Here is a 20,641-nt window from a genome sequence, read left to right on the forward strand (position 1 = left end):
TCCACCTCCATCACTCAACATCCACACGGACGCTTCGCTGGAGGGTTGGGGAGGTCACTCCCACCAACAACAGGCTCAAGGAACATGGTCTCCCCTATTCAAGACGTTTCACATCAACATCTTGGAGGCCATGGCGGTCCTTCTCACTCTGAAGAAACACTCTTCGCCTCCCTCGATCCACATTCGTCTGACCCTGGACAACTCGGTGGCAGTCCGATGTCTCAATCGCCAAGGCTCAAGATCGCCCCAGATAAATCAGGTGCTTCTCCCAATCTTCCGCCTGGCAGAGAAGAAGAAATGGCACCTGTCTGCAGTTTACCTACAAGGATTCCGCAACGTGACGGCGGACGCTCTAACTCGGACAAGCCCGATAGAGTCGGAATGGTCTCTAGACGCAAGATCCTTCTCCTTCATCTCTCACCAAGTCCCAGAACTTCAGATCGATCTCTTCGCAACGAGCGACAACAATCAACTTCCTCATTATGTGGCCCCGTACGAGGACCCTAAGGCAGAAGCAGTGGACGCCATGTCACTGGATTGGAACAGATGGTCCAGGATCTACCTGTTCCCTCCCACCAACCTTCTGCTGAAAGTCCTCTCCAAGCTGAGAACCTTCAAAGGGACAGCGGACCTGGTGGCTCCCAAGTGGCCCCAGAGCAATTGGTACCCCCTAGTCCTGGAGCTACAGCCCACGCTGATCTCTCTCCCGGGCCCAGTTCTCTCTCAGCAAGTACATTAGTCGACTGTCTTCGCTTCATCATCGAAAGTCAGGGACCTTCATCTCATGATTTTCTCTCCCTAGCCGCGAAGAAAAGGTTTGGGATCTCGAAGAAAAGTCTAGACTTCCTCGAGGAATACAAGACCGAATCCACACGACGGCAATACGAATCATCCTGGAGAAAGTGGGTCTCATTCGTCAAGGCAAAAAATCCTACGGAAATCACCATCGATTTTTGCATGTCCTTCTTCATTCACTTTCATGGACAGGGCTTAGCAGCCAACACGATTTCTACCTGCAAATCGGCCTTGACTAGACCACTACTGTACGCCTTCCAGATTGATCTGTCCAGCGACATCTTCAATAAACTGCCGAAGGCATGCGCTCGTCTACGCCCAGCACCCCCACCAAAACCTATCTCCTGGTCCCTGGACAAGGTGCTCCATTTTGCCTCCAACTTGGACAACGATTCATGCCCTCTCAAGGATCTGACTCAAAAAGTTATATTTCTTTTTGCTCTTGCCTCAGGAGCCCGAGTCAGCGAAATAGTGGCATTATCAAGAGACGAGGGTCACATCCTGTTTACAAACTCAGGAGACCTTACCCTCTTCCCGGATCCGACGTTTCTCGCGAAAAATGAACTACCTACCAAGAGATGGGGCCCTTGGAGAATCTGCCCCCTGAAAGAAGATGCCTCTCTATGTCCGGTAGAGAGCCTCAAGGTCTATCTTCAGAGAACTTCTGACTTTGGTGGAGGCCAACTCTTCAAAGGAGAAACGTCGGGTAGCGACCTGTCACTGAAACAACTAAGAGCGAAAATCACCTATTTCATTCGCAGAGCGGATCCTGACAGTACACCTGCAGGTCAGGATCCTAGAAAAGTCGCATCATCTCTGAATTTTTTCCAGAGCATGGATTTCGAAAGCCTCAAGAGTTTCACAGGCTGGAAATCTTCGCGTGTTTTCTTCAAGCACTACGCGAAGCAAGTGCATGAAGTCAAACATTTCGTGGTAGCTGCAGGTAGTGTTATGAAACCTGCAATTAACTCTGCATAGAATAGTGAGTTACTTGGGACTTTAAACTCTTCGGGTGCCTATGTTGACCCTCGTGTGATACGTAGTGATTTCAGGGACACTTAGTGTTTTTCATAGACTGTTCTTTACAAGGTGAAATGTCATAGTCGTCACATGAGTGCCGCATGCCTAGAGCATGATGTGTTTTTTCCTTATTAAAGACTGACGTTCCTATGGAACCTGTGCCTTCTAATAATTTGAAATTTTCTTTCAGATTCAAGAGCGAAGTCTTTCATTACTATGTACATTATAATTTATTGTAAATTAATTTTACATTCTTTATTGCATTTATTTTACTATATCCTGCAATTGTGAAATAAAATTTCTATTTTATTACTTGTGCGTCTCACTCCGCTCCTACTCATACTATGAAATACATGGTTGTCATAGTTTCATTATCCCCTTTCTTTTGAAATCATGAAGAATAATATGTTCAATCCATATTATATACTCACCTATGCTGTGTAATATTCCTAACTGAATACTTACTTGCGTTATATCTTCGAGACCAGATTGCTCTCTAGCTATGAAATACAGTGCCTAACCACCACTTTTCTGTTATTGAGAATGTTCCTATATGAATATCAACCATTCTGTCTTGTCTCCGAGTTCTTCACGTTCTCTCCGCAAGGTGGGTAGCCGTTCGATGACCACTTTGATCTTCGGCATGGTCCGTTGGGACTTCTCTGCCAAGGGGGGCAGGAAGTTGCATCCCCACGGAACCTCTATCGAGGTCACTATGCTTACCTTACTCAAAGCCCTCGGCACTTACTCTACAAGGGGAAATCTACCACGATACATTGATTCTCTGGTACTCTTCCATCAGGACGCCATGGCTTGAGCCCAAAAAACGGATTTTGAGCGAAGCGAAAAATCTATTTTTGGGTGAGATAGCCATGGCGTCCTGATGGACCCTCCCTGCTACTTTAGTCCAGCCTTTCAGGCCCCACCCTGTCCTGCTGTATCATGGTGATTGGCAGGCAACTGGCATCAGGATGAGGACGGACGTGACGTCATTTAGCAACGGCGCCCGTTTGTTTACGTTTCGAGTACCAAAAGTAGCCACGGACGAGTATAGCTGTGGAACGGCTCCCCAGCTATTCTCCGCCCCTCCATATCGAAGTGTTAACTCTATATGGGGTGCAGATAGCTATGTGGCGCGTTAATACATGCGTCCCCTGTTGATATACGATGTCTTAAAGGGAAACCTTTAGGATACTCGCTCCAGAAGTTAGAATTCTGTGATAACCTGTGGTTAAATTCTCTGGGAATATCTTAGTAGTTAATACACCCAAGGAAGCTATCAATAAGGAACCTTCCATCAGGACGCCATGGCTATCTCACCCAAAAATAGATTTTTCGCTTCGCTCAAAATCCGTTTTTCGGTTCAGGGACTGTCTCGATGATGGGATCGGGTCTCTTTTTGATGCCTCCAGACAGCTTGTTTTGTTCCAATGCTTCGGATCTTGGAAGAGGTCCTCTTCTGGGATCCGAAAGAAATTTGGTCCGGTAGTCCTTGGAGAGAGGAACAATTCCTGGGAATTTGAGCATCTTATGTGGGGTATCAAGGTGGAGCCTGTCTGGTTCTCCAATTTTTTTTTTTAAACATCATTTATCTTGGCTGTCACCCAGTTGATGACAACCAGTCTCATTATACCCTGGGTCAGGAGGTCTTCAAAGTTTTGAGAAGGACATGGCCTGTCACAGTTGGTTTGTTTGCAATTGTTTTTTTTTTACTGGGGGACTTGATGTTCGTGAAGGTCAAGCACCAATAGCTCACAGTCATTGATTGGTTGCAACGCTGGTGGCTTTGAGGAACATCCCTGTCGCCAGAGTTCTTGAGGTGGCTATTTGGCTCCATTCTGTTTTCTCCTTTCATCTGAGGGATGTCTCGCAGGTTCTTGATAACCTTGCTCTTTGAGCCCATTGGTGACAGCAGGGCAGGTGGTCAGACCTGAGGCTTAGGGATAGCTTTCTCCCCCAATTAGGTGGAGGCAATCTTTTTGTAAGTACAGTCATTCCTTCTTATTCGCAGGGATAAGTTAACAGAGACAGGTGCGACATCTGAGAATCTGCAAATACTTGCTGCCCTAGAGTGGGATAACTCCTAACCCTACTAACTCACTGCCTATTACCTATGTGCTGTCGACTAACACACTAAGTACAGCTTAATATTGTTTTTACTTGGTTTCTATCACAGCATAAGCATTATTTAAATGAATGAACACATTTAGTAAGTGTTAGTATATGAGCACAAGTGTACACTGCGCACTATACATGGTAAGGCTATGGTACAGTATAGTACGTAACACTACGGTAGTCATTCGGGACACATATCAACAAAAACCCTGTTATTCCTATCTAATATTACACTTACCGATACTGTAGTGTATACAGTATTACTATAATATATGTACAGTGCTATCACTTAAGTACAGCTTAACTGTTTTCGTTTGGAGGACTTGTACTGTTTGGCAAACTCACCGCACACGTAGCTTACATCTACATATTGTAGAGTATAGGGCAGTAGTAATTTATGTACATTACTGTACAGTACAGTATAGTTAATAAACAATGCTATACATCACTGTAATACTGTAGTGTCATTTATCTTCGCTGGCATGAAAGTTCGCGCACACATAAAAAATTCTATGTTCGTAAATTCACATATTTTTAATTTACAGAAATATTATACAGTAGGAAGCTGCCCGAAGGAACTTCCATCGGGACAACATGGCTATCTCACCCAAAAATAGATTTTTCCTAAGTCAAAATTTGTTTTTTTACTAATGTCTTTTCACTGATATTCTTGTGTTTTCAAAAAATAGAAACACCACCAACTGTATTTGCTGACAAAATTGAGTTTGTTTGTTTTAAAAGAAATCTGTCCACCCAAAATGGTTATTGTTAGAGGTTTTACAAAAGAGGAGTGAAAGAATTTGTCACTAAGGTGAATAGTAATAGTTTATTAGTACATATTAGCATAATAATCATTGTCTTTTACTGATTATCAATAAAAAGAAATAAAATAAAATGAAAGAAAAAAAGATGTTTTGATTAATTAGTGGTATAAACGCTACATTGTATTAGCATTAGTAAGTGAGAGGAAATATTATATAATAATTTTTTGGATGTTAGTTTTATAACGGCGTGGACTTGAATTCGTGTATAGTATCTTGCGTGAAATATGAGAAAATTCATCCTCCACGAACAAAACTGATCCCATAGTCCTGTACTGTCCATTAATAGACCATAATAATGTATTTAAAGATTAACTGGGTGTACAAATGTTATATTAAGACCCTTAACCATTTTTGTGCCAAGTTATACGCAGTCCTGAAGCATGACAGAACTTCTGATAAAGTCATGTCTTGCGCAGTACTGTGAGGAATCACAAATCTACAGTACATTAACCGGTAAATATAAACACTGTACATGAAAATGTAATTCTGCTTAGAGACAACCGAAGCGGGAGATGCAGACGGGAGGAAAGCCAATGCAAGACTTTGGCCAAGTCAGCATAACATTGGAAGTTGTGCTGGATGGAAAGGGAAGTGGCGCTAAGCGAGCCGTGTGTAAAGGAGCGAGGGCTGTTTGAAATTGTGCCACGAGAAGTACAACCCACAAATAAGTGATTTCTTATTTAATAGGCTATATGGTTCTCTACTGCGAAAGAGCAAAATCGCTAAGAAAAAACTCAGGATACGGAGGGCTGACTGTACATCAGTACAGTAGTGCTGAGCTAGAATTAGGGTACTATATCCTTGGACTATATGGCTTAGCATGGTTACAGTTAGTCATGATGGGGTTAGTAATTCATACTTTATTGACTATTTGTCCAGTGATTTTCAGTGTTTGTGTCCCTTTGATCACAAGTTGGTTTCCAGCATCGGCCAGATGGTGAGTGTTGTGTCATGTCACCAACACTCTCCTGGAGACTGTTACCAACAACTGTTTGCTACTTGCCTGCCGATGTCAATCACCCGTTCAAGACAGGTGGCAATTAGTATTGCTAGTATTGGTGCCAGCGCCCAATATTGAGCTACGTTGTGGAAAAACCCACAAAATTGCCTGACATTAGACCAGCCCAACTGACCAGGCACTTGTGACTTAGTCGCCTTCTACTCATGCCCTTCTCCTCTATGCGCCAGTCAATCCCAAGAGTCAGGTGGCATGTAGTAATATTGGTGTTGCGCTAGTGCAATTGACCTGTGTTATGATAACTTTTAATGGCACCTGACACTTGACCATATACTGTAATAACAACCTTGCTTATGGGGTTGTATCCCAGGAACAAATGATGCAGATATGTAGTTATAAACTATGATAAAATTACAGCTATTAAAATAAAATACAGAAAATAAACAATATACTGTAATCTTAACTTTACCATTTGGTTGTCATGCTGATGAAAAGAGTGGAGGCACAGCAATTGCTTGTCTTCACTAATATTGTAAGGAACTTATTATTTGAGAAATGGAAATGTTGAAAAAACAAACCTTAAATATAAGATCATGATGTCCTTCATATTCCCCAAATAGAGTGAAGACATCCTGACCCTTTGGAAACTCATCTGAAGCCCTTAGCAGCATTATTCTGATTTCTTCTATCATGATTTTGTCTGATTTTATTCCAGTAACAACCTGAAAAAGTAGAGTAAAATAGATCTTCAAATACAAATTGTTATGAATTCTTATCACCAGAAGAATAAAGGAAGTCTTTATATTAACCAACACATGTATACAACACATTGTACATCAGAAAAGCTCAACCCCTGAAACACAGTTAATGTAAGCAGGCTGTAGCACATGGATTTAGTGTCAATTCATTGTGTAGAGAGCAAAGAACTTGGTTGTATTCAAAAGCATATTTCAAAAATCAATTTATCACATAAGTAATTTCATATTGCTGACAATTCAGCTAGATTGTTTGATGTTTTTACCTATTTTTAAAATAAATGAAGAATAAAACACATGTATGTAAATTTAAGAAGTTGGGAAACAATACCTTGTGAGCAGGCACACGTGCCAAGTTACACGTATCAAAATCAATAACATCTGCAGTGCCGGTGGACTTGCAAAGTAGTTTGAAATCTAAAGCTCGAAGATCTTTGGCCCAAGAGGCATTGTTATTACCATCTGAAAAACAGTTAGAAAAGAGTTGAATACTGTACTAAATATTATACGCTGGAATTATAATAAGGTAATTACAATAAGAAATAACTACCCATGGCCTCCCAGGCCCCAGTGCTGGTTTGTATGGCCTAAACTCGTAAGTCTTTCAAGTTGTAGTATATAAGGTCTTAATAAGAAATATAACATACCAAAAATAGGGAACTAACTTGTATTATCTACCACAGTAGAATGCTTGACAAAGGCTACATCACCACCACCTTGCACAAGACATCTGAACGCTCCAGTGTAACCTGAGAAGGCTTCTTTATTTGTTCTGTCACACTTTCCTTCTGCACTGATTACTGTATAAGTTGGGCCACTTGAACCTTCCACTGTTGGAAAATATGTGCATTAGCATGAATTTTATTTTTTAATTCAGATTTTCTGGTAAGCATTAATTATAAAAAATAGGGGGAAAGGGCTTAAATACTAATATTTATTAATTACATTCTTAATCTAAATCATAGGGTATTAACTAAAGAAGCAAAATCACATAACATTAAAAATAAAGATTATATCCATTTTTCTCTACATTCTCCCATTTTCCTTGTAAATGTGTTATGACATGGATCCTCTGCCATACACCAATTAAGAAGAGAAGTGAGAAGGCTAAGATATATGAAGATTAAAATCAGTAATAACCAGAGCATCCATCAGTTTAATCTTTGTTGTCGTGCCAGAGATCATGGGTCTTTTTATCTTACGTTTTGAAGGGTAGGATTACCTGTAGCCAGGTAACATATGTCTTCAACATCTAATAAATCCAAGTATTTTCAGAAGTGTACGATGGTAAAGTATATTTTGAATATGTGGGTGACTTAAAGAATTGCTGCTGAATATTCAACTTTCTCCACTATGCAAATGACCAAGTGCAGTATATAAAGCTTGTGAAAATTGAGACCAAGAATATGGATACTAAGTGTAAGATGGGAATTTCAAAGAAATGGAATTTATTTGAAGAGAAACCTCAGATAGGGCTAATGCATAATAGTGTAGGTCTGAACAGAGACTCTTCTAACATTAAATCGAAGGGCAAGGAGATACAAACTACATCTTTTTTAAGGATAAGATGTTTAATTAACCCTGGATAGGTACGCTACTCAGACACCCCTTTAAGGGTATACTCGGTCACGAGCGACCCCGACTCCAAAAAAAATTCAGGAAAAATTTAGTTATGCATCAATCTGTATTGTTTGACTTGCTAAAAAATACTTCGAAGAATGCTAAAAACTACTGAAAATATAAATGATACCCATCTACAAAATAACTATTTATTGGAAATATATTAAAAATTTAAGTATACAACAAAAAAGACGACGTAAATATTCACAAAAAATAGAAATATACATATACACATAAATCCCTTTAGGGACACCTTCTTAGATGGCAAAGCAACAGCGTGTAATTGCTGGAAATGAGTTGGACCCATAGAAGTCAAGATCTGAAATGAGAAAAAAAGGGTAACTTTTTTTGGCCAAAAAAATTTGTCCAAATTTCATGAATTTTTTGGGTACCCAAATGAAATAGGAAGAGGCTAATTTTTTTTATAGAATAAACTCATATTATCCTAGAACAGAAATACTCGATAAAATGTGCACTAAGATGTAATTTACTGTTATATCAGGGGCGAAAACTAAAGGTCATTTTTTGACGGCCTAGTTTCACAAAGTAAATTTCTTATGAAAATCATTGTATCTCCTATAAAATATGATATTTCTTGGTCGACCTGTGGCGGCCGGTAAAAAGGAGTCCTTCTAATATACCTTTTCTGATAAAACCTTCCAATTATACCAGAGAAAGATAAAAGCATGGAATGCAGAGGTTACTACCCTCGCGCGAGCACCTTGTGGGTGTCGTGTATAAAGCAAAGGCGCGTGAAAGCCACTATTCACAGGCTGTCTTCCATTTAGTTAATTCCTTCGTCAAAGGGATGGGCCGATACAGAGGCAACAGCCAATCTACCAGAGTCCCGCCACCCACGCCCCGACACGAGCGCCATCTGAACAACATCCTTCTATTTGGACTTGCTCGAATTGTGTGTAATTTGTTGAGCTCTCGGCGTTTTTTCACACTTGTGGATTTATTTCGTCATGACCGAAGCTCCATCTTCACCCATTCCAATGTTAAGTACCATAGTTGGTTCCCTTGTCTTGCTGGGAGTTCATCTTGGTTAAGTCCCTGGCCTTATGCCTTTTTGAACCATCATTATTATTATCGTTATTATTCCCATGGTACTTTTTGCTTGCAAGTCCAGTCTGCGAACAAGAATAGCGTTCTAGCTTTATTATAGTTTAGTACCCGCCCCACCGAGGCGTTCGTCAGTCGACTATATCCCTTTAATTTAGGTTTTAGCAGACGCTATTCTTCGTTCATAGTCTTATTTTGATGTTACAATTTTATTATTATACACTTATAATAGTGTTGTGTGCTTATTAAGTCCTGATTTTGTGTCCAAGGGAGCGAGAGATTGGGAGATTGGGGTTCCTGTTTTCTGTTCTCAGTCACGAGTAACCCATTTCTCTCGATTTCTTTCTTAACTCAGGTGGGTGAGCGGATTTCCCGTTTTCCGTTTTGTGCGTTCAACGGGTTCTCCCTCCCTCTACGGGTGTATGATAGCTTACGAGTTATTTAGTTTTGGTTACTTTTCACTAGTTAGCGTTATCTATTAGGTCCCGAGTTCCGTCCTCTCCCCGTTACGGCTTGGGAGTAGTTCTGAACATTTTTCCACTCCGCCTTGAGTTCTATTCCGCCATGAGGGATTCTCAATGACTTTGGAACTATTGTTATATATATATATATTGTTTAATTACAACCCTCTGGGACGGGCTTCATATTGTTTAGATACAACCCTCCGGTGGCCCTTACTCCGGTCTCAGGCCACGGCCATATCCACACAAATATCCATTGTTATTACAATTAAGTTATTATTCACAATAGAATTATTCAGGACCTTTCATCGACCTTCGGCTTCAGCGGAGATCGTCAATACGCTTTACTATTATATTAGCCTTAGCCTTTGGCTACGGCTTGTGTTTTATAAATTTCACAATTGAATTATTATTCACAATTGAATTATTAAGGACCTTTCATCGACCTCCGGCTTCACCGGAGATCGCCAATACACTTCACACTTATATTAGCCTTGCCTTTAGCTACGGCTTGTGTTTTATATTTATTTTACGGGCCTGTCACTGCTTCCCCGACCCTCAGAGGTCGGCAGATTGCTTTAGATTATTTATTCTTATTTCATTATTATCAATTTTAGAATGATACAGCCCCATTGCCATTGCTGGTGCTTTTATATTTAATGTGTTTTAATATGGAGCTCCGGCTCTCACTCACTGAATTCCCTTAAGCACCAATATTTCATTATACTAAGCTCTGTTAGCAGGGTTTTTAACCCCTTACCAGAGTTTCAAGGAACATCAAGACTTATGTCTCCTTTCTTTTACAAAAGGTCCGTTGTACTGCCCAAGGATGCCCTGCCTCGTTCAACGACCCCGTTGGGCATGACCTCTGTCGGTCCCACGCACACTGCGCCATCTCCTTTATCCGGGAACCGGGACAAGCCCCGTATATGGTTTGGTTCCCGGATTTGTGCTCGCTCTGTTACGAGTTGTCCTCAATACTACTGAACGATGATGTAAGTGGGTTTTCCTTTTGTTCCTTATTTATCTTTGGCAGACAGTAATTTGGCCATTAATATGACATACACGGTATATTTTGGAGAGCAATCCCCCTCCTGCATCACTAATCACTACAAATCTTTCAGGCCGATGATGACTCTCTTCGGTCAGCAAGGGCTGCACTTCGTCCTTGGGTGTCGGGCTTCGGCAGGAATGCCCTGTCTGGCGCACCCTATCTCCTCGATGGAGACATGGCCTCCCGTCTCTTCCCAGGCTCGACTACTGCAGCAGTCTCTCCTGAAGTTGCTGCCCCCTTAATTGAAGAAGTCAGAGCAACCATTTCCGCGGAGGACGAACCCCTCGTACCGCTGGACGTGGCAGATCTAGATATAGACGTAGAACCCATGGACGAGCAGGTAAGTGGTGCCGAGTTGGTGGAAACCCTTTTCTCTCCTACTCCTTCTTCTACCTCTTCCTTTCTCGGTTTTGATAAGCCTAAGGCTTCTCCTCGGGATCCCTCTGTCCCCGTACGACCCAAGGTGAAGCCACTACGCACTTATAGGTCTTCAGCTTTGCCAGTATCAACGTCACCGGTCACCGGACCCTCGACGGCTCCTGATATTCATATTGCTCCCCGTAAAACCACGACTCCTAAGAAGTCCAAGTCTACCAAATACAACACACCACCAACGGGTGGCTTTCAGGTACCCTGGGGCGATGTCTTCCCCATCGAACTGGTCAGGGATATCGTCAGAGAACAAATTCAACATCAGTCTGGGGCGATGACAGAGATTAAGGATATGGTGGCTACTCTGATTCGCTCCGGAATTCAGCTTCCTCCTCCTTCCGCCCCAGACGCATCGAAGCTACCTCCCTTCGATAAAAACAATCCTTGGCGGTTTGCCTTGCATGCCCCATTCTTAGATGGTTCCCTAACTCTGGAGGGCATAAGCACCAGCCCTCTAGAGGACCTGGAGTTCTACCCCCCGGGGCTAGAATTCCCATTCAATGGCTTCGTACATTTAAAGGAACATGCATTGGTCCGTATGGACAAGGTACCAAAGGAAACAGTGATATTTCCGAAAGAGCAGGCCCAGAACTCTATCAGAGTGGGGGTGTAGTAACTCCAAGCTCACCCCACAGAAAGGTGCCTACATTATTTTTACGACAGCGGCCTCCATCTCTTTGCCGCTCATAGACAAAATCACAGAGCTGACAATACAGTTCATCAAGGAAGGCTCTTCCATGCCGGCTCTCAAGGAGACGGACCCCACCTCATTGCTTATTCCGGGTACCTCTGCAACCTGGGATGACGCGTCTTCTACCTTCACAGTGGGGAAGCTAGACCCGGACTGTGCCTCTACTCTTTTCTCTGAGAAGCTCCCCAGATTACTAGTGTCTTCTCAAAACTGAGTTCGAGACCCGTAATAGACTAGCTAGGTCCCTCCACTCCATCACCTCCATCGAGTCCCTAGCATTGGTTTACCCAGAGGAAACGCTGTTCAGAGTCGTCACAAAGAACCTGCTGCTGTCCTACCAAATAGACCTCCATGACTTCTGGTCGGCTCGAGTTAGTTGCAGGAAGTTCGTTCTGTCTGAGGCCTCCATCAGACATGAACCGAACAGGCTGATAGTGTCCTCCTGCTGGGGTAAGAACCTCTTCCCTCAGAACGAAGTTGATAAGGTTCTTCAGGACGCGGCGAGGGCAAACCAAAATTTGCAAGTAAGTTGGGGTCTCTCAGCCAAAAGGAGGATCGAATCCCAGAAACAGACGTTCAAGAAGAAGCAGAGGTTTATTCCTTACAAGACGGTCCGGGGTAACTCGTCGACACAGTCTTCCTCTGCTTCGACTTCTCAACAATCGGCTCCCCCTCAGCAAGTAGTCTACCTCACTGCTCCCCCTGGTACACAGCCCAACCCCTATCAGATGTCCTCTCCTGCATACAACCCTACCTACGAATCCTCCGGTTCCTTTCGTGGACACCAGAGAGGAAGCTTCAGAGGTAGAGGACAGTTCCGCCAACGAGGCGGACCTAAAGCAAGGGGTGCCCGTGGAGGGAGGGGACCTAGGTTCACTCCCTCCCAATGATGTGATGCCGGTATGAGGGAGACTTTATCACTTCCGAGACCATTGGACCTTCAGTCCATGGGCTCACAACATAATATCCAAGGGCTTGGGTTGGAAATGGTCACAGGGATCTCCTCCTCCACCAGTGACCTTCTTCCAGAGACCCACTCCCATCCTGGAAGAGTACACCACAGAGTTACTCAGGAAGAAAGCGATCAAACGGGTTCGATCCCTGAAATTCCAACCGCCTGTTTACAGTCCCGAAGAAAGACTCGTCGGCGTTGAGGGTAGTTCTGGACTTGTCGAAACTAAACTCTTACATCCTTTGCGACAAGTTCCGTATGCTGACTATCTCTCAGGTACGGACCTTACTTCCCCATGGGGCCGTCACCACCTCTATCGATCTTACCGACGCCTATTATCATGTCCCAGTAGCTCGAAACTTCTCTCCTTACCTAGGCTTCCGTCTCGGCAAGGAAGCCTTTGCATTCAAAGTCATGCCCTTCGGTCTCAGCACTGCCCCCAGGATATTCACGAAACTGGGGGAGACGGTGCTCGAACAACTCAGAAACCAAGGGATACAGATCATCGCCTATCTGGACGATTGGCTCATTTGGGCCCAGGCCACCCAGGAATGCAACAGAGCTACGTCGAAGGTAATTCACTTTCTCGCTAAACTGGGCTTCCAAGTCAATTCCCGAAAGTCTCGCCTACAACCATCAAGCCACTTCGAATGGTTAGGCATCCGGTGGGACCTTTCAAAGCACAGGCTCTCCCTTACTCCCAAGAAGGTAAGGGAGATAGCTTCCAAGGTCAGGAACTTTCTCAAACACAAACAGGTGTCCAGAAGAGCTTTAGAACGAATCCTCGGCCTTCTCCAATTTGCCTCACTGACCGATCTCCTATTAAAAGCCAAACTCAAAGACATCAATCGAGTTAGGAGAAAGAGAGCGACAATACCTTTAAGAGACAAGATCTCGAAGATCCCCTCAGTCTTAAAAATGAGAATACGACCATGGTCCAAACGCAGGAACCTCTTCAAATCGGTTCCTCTACAGTTCCCCTTTCCACAAGTGACAATTCATACCGACGCGTCTGAGTGGATGGGGGGGGTTACTCCCAACATCAGATGTTTCAGGGCTCTTGGTCACCCGCCATGAAGCAGTTCCATATCAATGTTCTCGAAGCCATGGCAGTGTTCTTGACCCTGAAGAGAATCTCTCCTCCGAGGTCGACCCACATCAGAGTAGTCTCAGACAGCACAGCAGTAGTCCACTGCCTCAACAGAGGGGGATCCAAGTCACCCAACCTGAATCAGATCCTGGTCACTATCTTCGCCTTGGTAGCCGACAAAGACTGGTTCCTGTCAGCAACTCACCTAGCAGGAATCCAGAATGTGATAGCAGACTCATTATCCAGGACAAAACCACTGGAATCAGAATGGTCCCTGGACATACACTCCTTCCGGTGGATACTCAGGCTGGTTCCAGGTCTCCAGGTAGATCTATTCGCGACCCAACTCAATCACAAACTCCCATGTTATGTGACCCCGAACCTAGACCCTCAGGCTTATGCCATGGACGCATTAACCCTGGATTGGAACCATTGGTAGAAGATCTACTTATTCCCTCCAGTGAATCTTCTACTGAAAGTCTTACACAAACTCCGCTCCTTCCACGGGGCAGTGGCTTTAGTGGCACCTCACTGGCCAAAGAGCAGTTGGTTTCCTCTCCTCCTCGAGTTGAAACTCCGTCCCTTCCGGATCCCATTCCCCAAACTGACCCAAGTGGTTCAAACTCGGACTGTGTCAGATTCCTCAAGGATAGCCAAAACCCTAACTTTGTGGATTTCATGAAGTTTGCGGCTCGTAAGGATGCAAACATCGACCCGGATAATGTCCTCTTCATAGAATCAGACAAAAGGGACTCTACGATTCGCCAATATGATTCGGCAGTTAAGAAACTAGCAGATTTCTTAAAGAATTCAGACCATTCGGTTATGACTCCTAATTTAGCCATCTTCTTTAGGTCCATATTTGACAAAGGCCTAGCAGCTAGCACTATAACCACCATTAAGTCAGCTTTGAAGAAAGTCTTCCTGGTTGGGTTTAACATTAACCTGGCGGATTCTTATTTCTCGTCTATTCCAAAAGCATGTGCTAGGCTTCGACCTTCGGTTCGCCCACAAAAGGTCTCTTGGTCTCTAAATGATGTCCTCAAACTTGCCTCCAACACGGACAACGAATCCTGCTCCTATATCACTCTTTTTAGTAAGACTTTATTTCTAACAGCTTTGGCCTCGGGTGCTAGAATCTCAGAACTAGCAGCTCTCTCACGAAACTCAGAAAACATAGATTTCCTCCCTTGAGGTGAAGTACTTCTTTCTCCAGACCCCAAAATAGGTGGTCCCCTTGGAAGATTATTCCTCTTCTCCAAGATACTTCTCTATGTCCAGTCACTACTCTCAGGGCCTTTTTAGCCAGGACTGCTACCCGATCGTCTGGCCCCCTTGTTTATCAGAGAACAAGGAGGTACCATTTCCATACAGGGTATTAGGCAACAGATCCTATACTTCATTAAACAAGCCAATCCGGGATCATTTCCCCATGCTCATGATATCCGGTCAGTAGCTACCTCCATCAATTATTTCCAAAATATGGACTTTGATGACCTTAAAAAGTGCACGGGTTGGAAATCTCCTATGGTCTTCAAACGCCACTATCTAAAGACCTTACAGGCCCTTAAATACCCAACGGTTGCAGCTGGGAGCCGTATCTCTCCCCAGTGATCTCTTGTTCTTCCTTTCATCCATCTCTTTTCTTCTCCCTCCTACCCGCCACTCGCACCACGACGCCGCTTCCTTGGTGGTTCGTTAGTCCTAGCTTATTACATATTAGGTTAAGATGATTTTAACTTTTAATGTGTTTACTGTAATTTAGTGTTGGGATATTCTTAGCCATGTCAGTTTTGTTGCTTGTTGTGCTCTGTTACTCGGAGGTTTCCTTGTTATCATGTTTGTTTAGCCTTACGCTCAGTATGTCCTGTGACTAGTTTATGATTCATGCTTACTTACCTTAATATAATATATGGTTCTCCTTACATGGTGTTTTTTCTCTCCCCTCATTACTAATTATTATTGGGCTTGGAAGGCATTCTCTGGTACATTTTCACCGGCCGCCACAGGTCGACCCAGAAAAGGGATTTTGACGAAGGAAAAATCTATTTCTGGGGAGAGACCTGTGGCGCCCGGTGAAACCCTTCCCTATTCTTTGCACGATCCCACCCTTTCCTTTCCAAGCCATCATGTCCAATACAGAAGGATGTTGTTCAGATGGCGCTCGCATCGGGGCGTGGGTGGCGGGACTCTGGTAGATTGGCTGGTGCCTCTGTATCGGCCCATCCCTTTGACGAAGGAATTAACTAAATGGAAGACAGCCTGTGAATAGTGGCTTTCACTCGCCTTTGCTTTATACACGACACCCACAAGGTGCTCGCGCGAGGGTAGTAACCTCTGCATTCCATGCTTTTATCTTTCTCTGGTATAATTGGAAGGTTTTATTAGAAGGACTCCTTTTCACCGGGTGCCACAGGTCTCTCCCCAGAAATAGATTTTTTCTTCGTCAAAATCCCTTTTATGCATTAAAATATACCAAAATATCACGAATTCTATACAGAACAAGAATATATAGAGTTTGAAGCTATAGACAAACAGGCTTCCTGCTCCTCAAACAAGTGGTGTTTGTCATGTGGTCAGTCTTAGGTGGGCAGCTATGACAGTGAGTCCTTTCAGGAAGCTTGATGTGACCAACACAAAATTGATACCTTACTTACAGCAAGAGAAAATAGAATTAGTAACTAATAAGAGTCAAAGGATATAAAATAGCAAATCGGTAGCCAATCAAAGTAAAATGAAATCAAAATAAGAAACTGCTGACCAATAAAAAGTAAAATAATATCAAATTATTATATATACATAAACTATGAAAGGGTGAAGTGATGTTTGGTGAAATGTCTGGTAGAGTGTCTGGGATTGAAAGGGGAAGAGCGAGAGAGGGTGTGGCGTTATTGCTGAGTGAATGGATGACAGGTAAAGTAGTGGAATGGAAGGAGATATCATCTAGGTTAATGTGGGTAAGGGTTAGGTTGGGTAGGGAATGTTGGGCGTTTGTCAGTGCGTATGGGCCAGGTAGTGAGAAAAGTGAAGAAGATCGGAATGAGTTCTGGAATGATTTAACTAGGTGTGTAGAAGGACTGGGTAGAAGGAATTATGTGGTTGTTATGGGTGACTTAAATGCTAGAGTGGGCGCTGGAGAGGTAGAAGGTGTCATTGGAAAGTATGGCGTACCAGGTGAAAATGAGAGTGGTGAGAGACTGGTAGACATGTGTGTTGAACAAGAGATGGTAATAGGTGCTAGCTTCTTTAAAAAGAAAGATAAGAATAAGTATACGTGGGTAAGAGTGGCAAATGGAAGAGTAGTAGAAAGGGCATTAATGGATTATGTGTTGGTGACTAAAAGAATGTTTGGAAGATTGAAAGACGTGCACGTGTTTAGGGGTATGGCTAACGGTATGTCTGATCATTTTTTGGTGGAAGGAAAATTAGTTGTAGCAAAAGAGTGGGGGAATAGAGTAGGTGGATGTAAAAGGGAGGTAGTGAGGATTGAAGAGCTAATAAAACCGGGGGTAAAAAGTAAATATCAGGAAAGGTTGAAAATGGCATATGATGAGGTGAGAGTAAGAGAAACTGGTAATTTAGAGGAGGAATGGAAGTTAGTAAAAGAAAATTTTGTTGGGATTGCAAGTGATGTATGTGGCAAGAAGGTTGTTGGAGGCAGCATGAGGAAGGGCAGTGAATGGTGGAATGAAGGAGTGAAGGTGAAAGTGGAAGAGAAAAAGAGGGCTTTTGAAGAATGGCTGCAGAGTAATAGTATAGAGAAGTATGAAAAATATAGAGAGAAAAAGGTGGAAGTAAAGCGCAAGGTACGTGAGGCAAAGAGGGCAGCTGACCTGAGGTGGGGTCAGGGATTGGGTCAGTCATATGAAGAGAATAAGAAGAAGTTTTGGAAAGAAGTGAAGAGAGTAAGGAAGGCTGGCGCAAGAATTGAAGAGACAGTGAAAGATGGAAATGGAAGGTTGTTAAAAGGAGAGGAGGCAAGGAAAAGGTGGGCGGAATATTTTGAAAGTTTGCTGAATGTTGAGGATAATAGGGAGGCAGATATAATTGCTGTTCCAGGTGTTGAGGTGCCAGTGATGGGAGGTGAGAATGAGAGAGAGATAACAATAGAGGAAGTGAGGAGAGCACTAGATGAAACGAGAGTAGGAAAAGCATCTGGTATGGACGGTGTGAAAGCTGAGATGTTGAAGGAAGGGGGTGTGACTGTACTTGAATGGTTGGTGAGATTGTTTAATATGTGTTTTGTGTTGTCAATGGTACCAGTAGATTGGGTTTGTGCATGTATTGTACCACTATATAAGGGTAAGGGAGATGTGCATGAGTGTTGTAATTCAAGAGGTATTAGTTTGTTGAGTGTAGTTGGAAAAGTGTATGGTAGAGTACTGATTAATAGGATTAAGGATAAAACAGAGAATGCAATCTTGGAAGTACAGGGTGGTTTTAGAAGAGGTAGGGGTTGTATGAATCAGATTTTTACAGTTAGGCAGATATGCGAGAAATATTTAGCAAAAGGTAAGGAGGTGTATGTTGCGTTTATGGATCTGGAGAAAGCATATGATAGAGTTGATAGGGAAGCAATGTGGGATGTGATGAGGTTATATGGAGTTGGTGGAAGGTTGTTGCAAGCAGTGAAAAGTTTATACAAAGGTAGTAAAGCATGTGTTAGAATAGGAAATGAAGTGAGTGATTGGTTTCCGGTGAGAGTGGGGCTGAGACAGGGATGTGTGATGTCGCCGTGGTTGTTTAACTTGTATGTTGATGGAGTGGTGAGAGAGGTGAATGCTCGAGTGCTTGGACGAGGATTAAAACTGGTAGGCGAGAATGACCATGAATGGGAGGTAAATCAGTTGTTGTTTGCGGATGATACTGTACTGGTAGCAGACACAGAAGAGAAGCTTGACCGACTAGTGACAGAATTTGGAAGGGTGTGTGAGAGAAGGAAGTTGAGAGTTAATGTGGGTAAGAGTAAGGTTATGAGATGTACGAGAAGGGAAGGTGGTGCAAGGTTGAATGTCATGTTGAATGGAGAGTTACTTGAGGAGGTGGATCAGTTTAAGTACTTGGGGTCTGTTGTTGCAGCAAATGGTGGAGTGGAAGCAGATGTACGTCAGAGAGTGAATGAAGGTTGCAAAGTGTTGGGGGCAGTTAAGGGAGTAGTAAAAAATAGAGGGTTGGGCATGAATGTAAAGAGAGTTCTATATGAGAAAGTGATTGTACCAACTGTGATGTATGGATCGGAGTCGTGGGGAATGAAAGTGATGGAGAGACAGAAATTGAATGTGTTTGAGATGAAGTGTCTGAGGAGTATGGCTGGTGTATCTCGAGTAGATAGGGTTAGGAACGAAGTGGTGAGGGAGAGAACGGGTGTAAGAAATGAGTTAGCGGCTAGAGTGGATATGAATGTGTTGAGGTGGTTTGGCCATGTTGAGAGAATGGAAAATGGTTGTCTGCTAAAGAAGGTGATGAATGCAAGAGTTGATGGGAGAAGTACAAGAGGAAGGCCAAGGTTTGGGTGGATGGATGGTGTGAAGAAAGCTCTGGGTGATAGGAGGATAGATGTGAGAGAGGCAAGAGAGCGTGCTAGAAATAGGAATGAATGGCGAGCGATTGTGACGCAGTTCCAGTAGGCCCTGCTGCTTCCTCCGGGGCCTTAGATGACCGCGGAGGTAGCAGCAGTAGGGGAGTCAGCATTATGAAGCTTCATCTGTGGTGGAAATGTGGGAGGTTGGGCTGTGGCACCCTAGCAGTACCAGCTGAACTCGGTTGGGTCCCTGATTAGGCTGAAGGAACATAGAGAGTAGAGGTCCCCTTTTTGTTTTGTTTCATTGTTGGTGTCGGCTACCCCCCAAAATTGGGGGAAGTGCCTTGGTATATAGATAGAATAGATAGATGACCTATAATAATAATGATGATGATAATAATAATAATAATAATAATAATAATAATAAAACACTATATAAATCAATTTCAAGTACCTAATACACATAAAAAAAATATTGACAAATACGAAGGAGAAATTATCAGAGAAATAAATATCAAACACATGAGGTTGCAAGCTCCATATTATCATCAACATCTCTTTTTAACTCCATTAGAAGTGTGTTGATGACATCCATGCCGAGGGAATACTGCCTGCTGGCCATTATTGAAGATAAATTCAAAATAAATAGAAAAAATCAGAAATTTTCAAAAAATAAAAAAAATTCAGAAATTAGCATTTGAGGGAAAATGGACCTCATGGCAATATATGGCATCTAAGCCAAAACCAATGTCATGCAAGTGGTAGACACACCATCCACCCACACTTTCCAACTATAAAGAACCAAACAAGTATCAACACTGTTCGACAATTTATAATTATGTAATAACTTTGCTGTTTGATCACTTACCCCTAAAAAGGTATTACAGGGTCGAGGTCGACCCCTGGGGGGGGGGTAAAAAAACGGGGAAGGAGGGAAGTTAGACGAAAATCAGTCCTAAAGCAGACAATGGCATGTAGACTAGTCACCCCTTGCAGGTCGATCACTTCCATATTCGAGACAGCTGATGATTTATGGGGAAAAAACAGGTTTTGAAAATGCTGTAGGGGTCACGTACGACCCATCATACTGTACCTTTCCAGGGTTAAGAGGCTGACCCATCATACTGTACCTTTCCAGGGTTAAGAGGCTTGATTCAGTGGTGAATAGGTTTTTAAAGATTCCAGAGTTGGCTGTATTTTGTCTAGATATCTCGCAGAACATCACACTGATATTCCTCCCCAAGTTCCTCCTCTTGTAACACTTTCTATCTCTACATTTTTCATTCAG

General features: G+C 43.0%; 1 protein-coding gene across 2 annotated transcripts in view; it reads right to left on the bottom strand.

The window, feature by feature from the left end:
* The window catches only part of LOC137623219 (transferrin-like), a 155,818-nt gene that overhangs the window by 10,896 nt on the left and 124,281 nt on the right, over positions 1 to 20,641 (bottom strand). For both annotated transcript variants that reach the window (XM_068353939.1, XM_068353937.1), the window contains exons 12-14: positions 7,133 to 7,297; positions 6,799 to 6,929; positions 6,291 to 6,434 (exon numbers count right to left, since the gene is read on the bottom strand). In XM_068353939.1, the coding sequence (XP_068210040.1) occupies positions 6,291 to 6,434; positions 6,799 to 6,929; positions 7,133 to 7,297 (440 nt within the window). The remainder of the gene's footprint in view (positions 1 to 6,290; positions 6,435 to 6,798; positions 6,930 to 7,132; positions 7,298 to 20,641) is intronic.

This window comes from Palaemon carinicauda, chromosome 30 (assembly GCF_036898095.1).
Source record: "Palaemon carinicauda isolate YSFRI2023 chromosome 30, ASM3689809v2, whole genome shotgun sequence".
NCBI lineage: Eukaryota > Metazoa > Arthropoda > Malacostraca > Decapoda > Palaemonidae > Palaemon > Palaemon carinicauda.